General features: G+C 49.7%; 2 protein-coding genes across 2 annotated transcripts; one reads left to right on the forward strand and one right to left on the reverse strand.

Moving 5' to 3' along the window:
* The first annotated feature begins 1,598 nt into the window (after nt 1-1,598).
* Nucleotides 1,599-5,194, forward strand: LOC137662183 (toll-like receptor 2). Its single transcript, XM_068398305.1, has 2 exons — nt 1,599-1,610; nt 2,524-5,194. Exon 2 carries the CDS (start codon nt 2,525-2,527, stop codon nt 5,126-5,128), a length of 2,604 nt encoding a protein of 867 aa, XP_068254406.1. The 5' UTR covers nt 1,599-1,610; nt 2,524; the 3' UTR covers nt 5,129-5,194.
* Nucleotides 5,195-7,731: 2,537 nt separating this feature from the next.
* Nucleotides 7,732-10,948, reverse strand: GPR75 (G protein-coupled receptor 75). The gene has a single exon (XM_068405007.1). It carries the CDS (start codon nt 10,946-10,948, stop codon nt 9,317-9,319), a length of 1,632 nt encoding a protein of 543 aa, XP_068261108.1. The 3' UTR covers nt 7,732-9,316.
* Between the last annotated feature and the right edge of the window lie 292 nt (nt 10,949-11,240).

The following is an 11,240-nucleotide window of genomic DNA, read 5'->3' on the forward strand; positions in this document are numbered from 1 at the left end:
TTCAGCTCACAAATTATTAATTAGCTGCAAGACCAGATAAAAAAGCAGAGAGTATTTATGTGAGACGTCTGCACGGCTGATAGACACGGCTGAGAGGAGTCAGTGGCTCAAGGTGAGACAGTCCCTGAGAAGTTTCGCTTTGCTGAAGGGGTGAAATAAGACGATCAGTCTCAGAAAGATTTTCTCGAGTGGTAAAGAAATGCTGGGTATTATTCCCTCTCCCCACTCAGAGGCAGACGGATTCCCTGGTCATAAATACCTTATTTGTACAGCTACACAGACAGGACTTACAGTTCTCACCCAGCACCCAAATCTGAGCCCACCTTAACAGCAGAAGCTCCTCTGAGGTCTGGTCTCCTGAAAGCTGCTGCTCATTCGCTCTGGATGTGAGCAGGTCTTGCACAGGTTCAGCTCTCCTCCCTTCAGAGGAGCAGCACAGCTTTATGTGATCCTAAAGGTCCTTTCCAACCCAAACGATTCGATAAGTCTGTATTTTGATGAAGGAAGGAAGACCTGTTGGAGAGACATGGCTGTCTGCAGGGGGTCACCCCCAGGTGAAAACAAGGGCAAGAATCTCTCCTGACATGTCCAAAATGCTCCTAATTTCCTGTCTCTCCTACTAAAGCAAGTCAGGTTCTGTCTGAAGAATGGATGACTTCAGGGCAATTCCCAGAACCTGCCGGGGCAGGAAAGTGCCCAGTCAGACCAGAAAGGGAGCACAAACAACCTGGGGGGTTTCCAGCCCCCCAGGATGGGGCAGGGGGGCCCTGGGCTGCCGCAGGAGTTTCCAGTCACTGGCAGTTACAAAAGAGTGGAAAAAAAAATTAATAGCGGAAAAAGCAGAGCAGATGTCAGAGCTCCTCACCTTGTGCAATCTGTGGACTTCCCTTCTGTTGGCATCCCAAATCAAACTAGATCTGAGGAGGAAATTCTTTGCTGTGAGGGTGGTGGGACACTGGCCCAGGTTGCCCAGAGCAGCTGTGGCTGCCCCCTCCCTGGCAGTGTTCAAGGCCAGGTTGGATGGGGCTGGGAGCAACCTGGTCTGGTGGAAGGTGTCCCTGCCCATGGCAGGGGGTTGGAACTGGATGGGCTTTAAGGTCCCTCCCAACCCAAACCATTCCATGATTCGGTATGATTCCATCTTTCAAGGCAGTGCTACAAGCACTGAGAATCTCCTGGTGCTTTTTGCCCCTAGTTAAAGCACACAGAAGGTACAAGTGCTCACTGTGCAGGGGCACTTCTGGCGCCCCAAGACCTCGTATTCACACAGAAGGGACCCCAACATGAAAACCTCTCCCTCCCCATCTGAGGAAACGCACCCCACAACATCCCATCACGGCAGTAAATCGGTTCTGTAACCGTGTCTGGTGCTCCCAGCCCTTCCCTGCGACCCGCACCCAGCAGACACCCTGGGACGACACCGTTCGCAGCCTCTAAGGGTTAAACCCACCCACTTCCACCCTCGCTTCTCCCCTCGGCACCGGTACCGGCACGACGGGGAGAGCTCGCCCAGGGGCACGGGGCTGGTCCCGGGGCCGCCCCGCCCCGTCCCGGCGCTACAAGAGGCGGCGGCAGCAGGTACCGGCGGGGAGCAGCGCCCAGGAGAGCGGGTAAGAGGCGGTGAGAGGGGCGGGGAGGGCGAGGAGCTGCCGGCTGCCCTGCAGCCTGCGCTGGTGTTACGCGCCGGGGGCTCGCTTACCCCGGGGTGCAGCCGGGTCCTGCTGGCAGCGGGGGGTCCAGGGACAGAGCTGGGAAGTCGCTGGGGTCCCTCCTCTTCGGTTAAACGTGGTGGTCCGAGCCTGGTGGGGTGCAAAGGGGACTATGGTAACACCGGGCTGCTCACCTGAAGGTGTTTTCACATAACATGGACAAGCATCTCTGCTCCGAGGAGAGGCTGAGGGAGCTGGGGCTGTTCAGCTGGAGAAGAGCAGACTGAGGGGGGATCTTATCAATGCTCACAGATACCTCAGGGGCGGGTGTCAAGGGGATGGGGCCAGACTCTTCTCAGTGGTGCCCAGCGACAGGACAAGGGGCAACGGGCACAAACTGAACCATGGGAAGCTCCATCTGAATATGAGGAGGAACTTCTTTGCTGTGAGGGTGGCAGAGCACTGGCACAGGCTGCCCAGGGAGGGGGGGAGTCTCCTTCTCTGGAGATATTCAAACCCGCCTGGACACAACCCTGTGCAACGTGCTCCGGGTGACCCTGCTTTGGCAGGGGGTTGTGCTAGATGACCTCCAGGGGTCCCTTCCCACCCCAACCAGTCTGGGATTCTGTGACCGTAGGTGTGAGGAAACTCGTGACAGACTCAGGCAGGAGAGGAGCTGGGCAGTGACGCTACCAGGCACTGGGAAGTCTCCAGAGACGAACGGTGCTCGGGCAGTGACCTCTCCTGGTGCAGGCTGCCTCAGCCTCTGAAATCCTCCCTCAAAGCAAACTCACTTGCAAGTAAACTGGGATTTTTTAAGGGTACTTATGCTAGGGCATGTCATAACAATGGATTTTACATTTCTTTTCTGCAGGATGAGGATCCTTATTGGAAGCCTTCATTTCTACTTCATTTCTTTCTTAGCCAGCAGAGCAAATGGATTCCCACCTCTGAGAGCACCTACAGCCAATGCCTTCGCATCTTATAACTACTCCTATTTAAACCTCTCTTCTGTATTGGAAGCCCAAGCTCCAAAAACAGCAAGAGCTCTCAATTTCTCACATAACGCAATAGAAAAAATAACCAAGAGAGACTTGGAAGGCTTTGACGCGCTGGAAGTTCTAGACCTTTCCTACAATCAGATTAAGGACGTTGAACCTGGTGTGTTTGAGAGCCTGCTCAGCCTGGTTGCTGTGAATTTATCATTTAATGATAAGAAACTTCTTGTATCGGGTCTTCCACCCCACCTGAAGCCCACCAGCAAAGCCTCAGGGTCTTTGCAGCTTTATAAGTATTTTGACAGATCTCCAGAGCCTTCTGCATCCACCGAGGAGCTGCCACGCTCAGGAGGTCTCACGCTGCAAGATGGTACCGTGAGGCTCAGGCGAAGCACGGAGGATCTTCTTCGAAGAGGAGAGAAAAACGTAACGGCCTCTCCCACAGCCACGTCGAGGCCTAATTTCTGTGGAGCCCCAATGAACGGGACACTCGATCTGTCCCACAGCAACCTCACCGAGGACGAGCTGACGTTAAAACTGGATCCGGATCTCTGCCAAGCTCAGCTGGACGGGATCGTGGAGCTCGACATCAGCCACAGCGACCTGGAAATGGATCTGCTGTCGCTGTTTGTCCTGTTTTTGCCAATGAAAAACGTGCAGTCCATCGACGCCAGTTACAACAAATTAACAATTAACGTTCTGGATGTTGAAGCGATCTGTAAGTTCCCCTTCAGCAAGCTTTCCTTCTTAAACATTAGCAACAATCCCATCAACAGCTTGGATACGCTGTGTCTCCCTTCAACCATCAAGGTAATCGATTTGTCCTTCACCAACATAAGTCAAATACCCCAAAACTTTGCTAAAAAAATGACTAACTTAGAACACATGTATGCTCAAGGGAACCACTTCATCTATACCGTACGTCCAGAAGTCACTGATGGAGTTTCAAAATACCCCCCTGGAACTGTACACATTAATGCCATCTCCTTTGTCAGGAACCAGGCTGGCACGCCCATCGAAAGCCTTCCCAAGGGAGTGAAACACCTGAAGATGTCCAACTGCTCCATTGTGGAACTGCCGGAGTGGTTTGCTGACACAATGGAACAATTATTATTTCTGGATCTCAGCAGCAACCGCATTTCGGTGCTTCCCGACTTACCCACCTCCCTGCAGCACCTCGACGTCAGCAACAGCGATATCAAAATCATACCCCCGAGTTTCAAATCTGTCTCCAACTTGACAATATTTAACATTCAAAACAATAAAATCACGGATATGCATCCTGAGTATTTCCCGTTGACTTTAACACAATGTGATATTAGTAAAAATAAGTTGAACGTGTTGTCATTAACTGACGCCCTGGAGAAACTCAAACATCTTAATGTTTCTGGAAACCTCATCACCAGACTGGAGCCTGCCAGCCACCTTCCTGCCCTCGCTAACCTGGACAGCAGTCACAACCTCATTTCAGAACTCCCTGATCACTTCGGGAAAGCTCTTCCGACGCTGAAATATTTTAATTTATCAGGGAATAAGATCTCCTTTCTCCAGCGTGGCTCTCTCCCGGCTTCTCTGGTCGAGTTAGACATCAGCGACAACGCCATTACCACCATAGTGGAGGACACTTTTGGCCAGTTAACGAGTTTGAGCATTTTGACTGTTCAAGGTAAACATTTTTTTTGTAACTGTGACTTGTACTGGTTCGTGAATGTGTACATCCACCACCCCCATCTGCAGATAAACGGCAAAGGAAACCTCAGGTGCAGCTTCCCACCAGAGAGAAGGGGCTCGCTGGTGGAGAGGAGCAACCTCACGCTTCTGTACTGCTCCCTGGGCATCCAGATGGCTATTACAGCCTGCGCTGCCATCCTGGTCGTGTTGGTGCTAACGGGCTTGTGCTGGCGGTTCGACGGGCTGTGGTACGTGCGAATGGGCTGGTACTGGTGCATGGCGAAGAGGAAGCAGTACGAGAAGAGGCCAGAGAACAAGCCCTTTGATGCCTTCATCTCATACAGCGAACAAGACGCAGACTGGACGAAAGAACATCTGCTGCAAAGACTGGAAACTGATGGATTCAAGATATGTTACCACGAGAGGGATTTCAAACCGGGGCACCCCGTACTCGGGAACATTTTTTACTGCATAGAGAACAGCCATAAAGTCCTTTTTGTCCTCTCTCCCAGCTTCGTGAACAGCTGCTGGTGTCAGTACGAGCTGTATTTTGCTGAACACCGGGTCCTGAACGAGAATCAGGATTCCCTCATCATGATTGTGCTGGAAGACCTCCCGCACAACAGCGTGCCGCAGAAGTTCAGCAAACTCAGGAAACTGCTGAAAAGAAAAACCTACTTAAAGTGGAGCCCTGAGGAACACAAACAGAAAATGTTCTGGCGTCAGCTAGCAGCTGTCCTGAAAACAACCAACGAACCCGTTGTGAGAGCAGAGAATGGATCCGCTCAGGAGATGTACGAGATGGAGTGAGACACGAGAACACGTAAAGGTTGTGCCTGGGAAATCTGTGGTCAAATAAAAGTGTTTCTGTGTTTACCTTCTGCAAAGGCTGCCGTGTTGCAGCGCGGGTTTGTCTCGGATCAGTCCCCAGAGAGGCTACCAACGGGTCTGTAGCGGGCGTTGTTCCATCCGATAAAATAATCCAGTATCCAAAGGGCTGAACCTGAGCGCTGATAAACAGCCTTTTCTTCCCGGGTGCTTGATTTTCTTCAGCTATTCCCAGCATTTCTTGAAGTGCTGTGGGTGCCGCCTGCAAGGAAGAACAGCTCGAGTCACACTGCACGTCCTAACTGCCTGTTGGAGATCATTGCAGTGAAAAGCGGTGTCATTCAAGGGTATGGTTGTAGTTCAGATTCCCAGTTCTAGTACAGGTTAAGATGGGAACACATCCTGTGTACACACAACACAAACCATGAGAGTACACAGGTAACAGCTTCCTTCTGTGGTTTAGCAAGAAAAGGTTAAAGATTTACTTAATGTGGCCACCTGAGAGCTGCAACTGGAAATCCACGCTGCCACATCACTGGTGGAAGAGATCGGACTTTAAAATCTTTTATAATTACAGATGAACATATACAACCAGACAATAAAATAGAGACAGCTTAGTGTGTCAGTCTCTACTGTTTAATAATTGGTGTGAGCTTTATTTAAATGCTGCTGTAATAAACCTCTGAAAAATAAGCAAGAAAATTCTGTATAATATTATTTAGATTTAGGAAAGTTTCACTTGACACAATCAGACCCATTTCAAATTCAGTGCTACCTCTACATAGCCCTTGTCATCACCTAGTGCCACTTAATGATTTTATTTAGTGTATTTGAAAAAATAAAAAAACATAAAGAGGTATCAGCAAATACAGCAACTCTTCTGCAATGGATTCTGAAAAGATCCAGCTGGAGCAGGACGTGGTTTTCACCCTCCTCGTGCTGCTTCCTAGGAAAAAAACCCACATTGCAGCACGTAGCATGTCTGACTCTTGGAACCAAGGTTCAGGGACAGCTTTTGTAATGAATGAAAGCATTTTTCTAATGCTAAATATAACCCCATTTTAAATAGGAATTGACAACGACCCGTTGTCAGCATTTATTAGCACATAATAAATCACATTTCTAAGTCAATTTGCCAGTACTGATTAAACTTAGAGGTCCTGTACTTGGTACGAAGTGCAGTGCTCGAAGCTGACAACAACCAAAGAGCTGTTGAAAATAGAGGGCAAACCTAGAAAATGTCCATAGGATTCCACCTTAATCCCTGCAAGACTGTTCTATTATTTTAAGATATTACACCACCTGCCTTCTCTCTGTTTCCATCATGAACATCTCACGTCTGCTCTCTGCTTCGCTACTGCAGAGCAGAAGGTGAAAAGGTAACAGTACAGGTAAGCACAACCCTCGCAGTTCAGAAGTTGCTTTACTTTTTATTCCTCGTGCTGCAGGTGGAAGATTTTATGGGGGATAATTTTCACAGCTTTCCTAACAAGTGACAAATTATATACCTAAACCACACGTACCATAAACCACCACAAAATTATTAGGCACTGATCCTTCTGGACCATGGTCTGTCCAATTTTTGCATCTTGCCCTCCCCACCTTGTTGAAGCCTCACTGCTAAGGCAGGCTGGGTCTGTGACTTAGGGAAAAAATTTGTACCACCTTACAGAAATCTCTCGAATGTCTGGTCTAAAAAAGTTCTGAGGTGGTGCCCAACTGCTGAACACTCTTCAGCAACTTTCTAAGGTTGTGTAGATATTGCTTAAAATCATTTGGCGTGAGCAGCTTTTGGGTTTTATATATAAAGGATAAAAAATACAATACTGCAGGCCACCAGTTGACCCTCTTACCCATCTCCTCTCTTCACATACATTTCCCATCTCCTTTGTCCAGCACTCTGTTGCTTCCACTCTCAATTAGATGCTGCTTTTTTCCCCTCGCAGTCATGCTCTACCGCTTCTGTGCTCAGCAGGTTCTGATACAACACAGGGGCTAAAGGGAAAAAGAAAAGTTACACTCCAGAAGAGTCTAAACCAACTATTTTATCATATGATAACTGATTACTTCAGTTGATGATTCACTTCAAAGAAATTGTACCTACGTATTTTCAAAATCCAAGCTCTACTACATCCACAAACCTCCCCCAAAACAGTTATTTAGTACAATTGACAACTTCAGTCAGATTTTGTTTCTACTGCAGATCAAAAGGCATTGCCCTTTCCTATCTGACACTATAAACTTATTAACACATTGGTTGTACTAAGAACACAACTGGCAACCAGGAGTTAACACAAGGGCAATATTACAAAGTGCTTTGAAGGGACTTCAGTTCTTTTGTCTCAATAATACACCCCATAAAGGCAATAAAACCTCCTTCTGTGCTAAAGCTGTTCCCTTCTTGCTTTACTCCCACATGAACACTCAATGCAAATTACTGTTATTGAATAAGGTGCAAGGGATTTAATCTTCCATTAAAGAAGAAAGAACCACGTTATTCGTTTATAGAGAAAAACATCTGGGCAGAGAGAAAAGACTTATGGAAATAATTTCAATTTCACATTTGTATTAGAAAGTTGTTCACATCCATTTTATTGCAAGAAAGCAGTCTGGAATTATTCAAAACTCATTAAAATTCAGAGTGTTAAACAAAAAAAACAGTGTTCATTATGTAATAGTCTTCCAGGAAAATCTTGAAAATAATTTAGTTAACAAAGAGCCTAAACCCACAACAACTCACGCACGGCAATGATGTGAATGTTTTTTGTTTCTAAAATAACAAATCACCTTTCCATCACTGTAATTTTGCTAAAGATGTGGCATTTTCCTATAATGAGGCACCAAAAGTCTGTGGCACGATTATTTGGAGATACTAAGGCTCTGATGAAGCCCACAGAAGTTGAAAGGTGATTGATGTGAAAAGATTTGGCCACTTAAAGCAGGAACTGTCAGGAATTTAAATGCCTCTGAACCATTCTGTTTGATAAGGAATTCCCACAACATGTGACACAACACAAATGGTTGGGTTTACAAAGAAAAATATTTAACTTCTGTTATTTGCTTGCTGTGTAGACCAACAGATAAAGTCTGTAAGTAGGTTATTAATCTTTAAATCAAACTGATGTTAGACTTCTTAAGAAAAGCTCAAAGACTTGTAGTCGTGTTGTTACGTGGTCATTCTGTTTTTACAAATGTTAACAGCTGTCAGTTCTACCTGTCAGGAATATCACAGCTGAATGCCCCCAATTCCTGCTTTTATACAAAATCATTGACAAAAAAAGCAACCAGCAATAACAGTTTACCCACGAGAGAATTCCAGAGGTGACTGCGTTACTGATAGTGTATCAGCACTGTAATATTGCAATATTCATCTTTACCCTCAAGTAAAACCTGTAATTAGGTATTGCACAGTTAATTCTATCAAATGTAAAACACTTCTCCCAATATATTATTTTGGGGTACATAACGCCACCGATCCTTAAAATAAACGTACAGTGGAAACTAACATTATAGACTTCAGAGGTTTGTTACAGTGCCACAACACTCCAGAAGTCCTTCCCCAGTGGCAGTATAATGTTGTTTGTAAAATGCCTTGTCCTGCTTTAGGAAGCTGACACTGAAATCCTAAAATTCAGTTGGAGTCTGTGGAAATTTCACCAAATGGAACCAGGATTTCACCCTGCGAATAGCAAGGACCTTCGTGATTACTGACACTTGCTTCAACAAAATACCACTGATTGTTTCAACCTTCAAGAGTTTAAACTTAAGCATTGTAATACCAATCATCCTCCCAATTCTTCCTTCTTAAAAACATGGCAAGTATGCAATTTAACAGGTAATACTTCTCGTGCAGCCTCGGATCGTTCTCCGAGATATTCTGTAATGAATCACATAGTTATAGCACGGACTTTTTTTACTTGTCCAGCAGTAAAATTTAGTAACAAAAACACCCTCATGTAACAATTCCAAACACAAATCTAAAATACTGCCCTGTTTGAAAGTATCACAAAGTAATACCCCAGCATTCACTTGAACCGCAAACAGCTGGATATTAACATTAGTGGCATTTTCCTTAATTGGCAGCAGTGCTGTATCACTGAGTTCAGAGTCATTAACGAAAGCAAAGAAGGGGACCCCCTGGATCAGCTAGACCAGACCCCTGCCCCAAGGTTACACCGAGGGCACCGGTATCTGCTTGGTGGAAGCACTGTCACAGTCCCGCCCCAGGTCGCTGGTGGTGTGATAATGCATGGCAACGTAGGATTTGGCAAACCCGAAAGCCGAGTTCACCGGCTGCAAGCTGTTTGGGGTGCTCCCTTCCTGGGAAGGGCTGCTGTTATAGATACTGTAATAGGGCTCAATCCGGGTGTTCATGGGCGTTGAGCTGCTCTGTGCATAGTGCTGAGGCCCGACGGAAGCCTTCGGACTCAGCACGCTTTCCCTGGAGTGACTAGGGCCACACGCTTGGTCCACAAACTTTTTCTGAGGTTTCGGAGACAACACATATGCTGAATTGGTCTCGTGGTGGGATGACTTGTTCCTGTTGACTTCCAGGCTGCCTTTACCCATGGCCCGAAGCCTTGTCTTCTGCTTGCAGCAGAAAAAGACAAGGGCTACGTACTGCAGGCACCAGAGAACTCGTCTCCGAAGTCCAGCGCTGTTGCGGGAATATATAAAAGGATTTAATCCAGATTTGAAAAAAATGAGAGTAAATCCACACAGCTCGAACTGGTAGAGAACAAAGCCACCACTGCTGGACAGCATGTCCTGCACCAAAGAGATGCCCAGGGGCAGGCAGCAAACCAAGACGGAGAGCACAATGACCACGCATGTCACCACCGCCCTGGAGTCTTTGGCCGTGGACAGGTTGACCGCTGACACGAGCTGGAGCCGGCCAGCGGCGGTGGCCAGCGGCTGGCCGAGGTGCTTGGCATAGCCGTGCGTCTGGACGTGCTGCGGCTTGCTGTAGCTCTGGTTCCTGTACAAGGCAGGCACGGCGCTCTGCACACCCTCCCCGGCCCCGGCGGCCGGTGGCCCCACGAAGGGCTGCGGTCTGGAGGCGTCCACGGCCACCATGGGTGGGCACTTCCTCACCTGGGCGTTCCTCCGTAGGGCCTGGGCGATCATGACGTAGGAGACGGACACCACAGCCACGCAGCAGATAAAGTCGGTGACGTAGAGGTAGAGGATGACCTTCCCCTCGCCGCTGGTGAAGCTGGACATGGGCAGGCAGAGGCGGGAGCCGCGGGTTTTCAGGGTGGCCAGGGTGGCCAGGGTGAAGCTGGTGGCCCACAGGAGCAGGGTGAGGAGGAAGGTGCAGGGGAAGGAGGCGGCGCGGTGCGGCTGCTTGCCCAGCACCATGCGCAGCCGGTGCAGGGCGATGACCGCCACCGTCTTGAGCGACATGATGATGAAGCCGGAGCTGGTGAGGTGGAAGGTGAAGCAGAAGGCGCCGGGGATGCTTCGGGCCGAGTCGAAGAAGAGGACGAAGGCGAACATGGGGGCGGCCACCCCGCAGATGAAGAGGTCGCAGAAGGAGAGGTTGAGGATCATGAAGTCGAAGTTGGTCCTGAATTTCCTGAGGGCCGGGTCGAAGAAGGACAGGAGAACGATGAGGTTGCCGTAGGAGCCCAGGCAGAAGACCAGCGCCAGCAGGGAGGCGCAGGCCGCCAGCGTGGCGGCGTGGCCGCCCTCCCGCAGCTCGCCGCCGCCGCCCGCGCTGCCGTTCCCGCCCAGCCGCAGCAGCGCGGCGCCGGGGGGCTCCTCCTCGCCCGCCGCCGGCAGCCGCCCCGACGCGTTCATCGCCGCCCGCCGCGGCTGCGGCCCAGGCGGGGACCCGCGGCGGGGCCGCCCCGCGCCACGCAACGGCCGCGCCGCCGCCGCCGCTCCCTCAGGGCTGCCCCCGCCGCGGCGCCGCCCGCCCCGCCATGGCGCCCGCCCGGGCCCGGCCCCTTCCCGGCGCGGACGCCGGAGCCCCGGCAGGCGCCTCCCGCCCCGCTACCGCGGCGCTGGCAGCTGAAGCGAGGGCCGAGGTGCGGCTGCGGGGCGAGGGCCCGGCCCCGCGCACAGCCCCGCTCCTGCGGGGCCAGACCTA

This window comes from Nyctibius grandis, chromosome 1, assembly GCF_013368605.1.
Source record: "Nyctibius grandis isolate bNycGra1 chromosome 1, bNycGra1.pri, whole genome shotgun sequence".
Classification (NCBI taxonomy): Eukaryota; Metazoa; Chordata; class Aves; order Nyctibiiformes; family Nyctibiidae; genus Nyctibius; species Nyctibius grandis.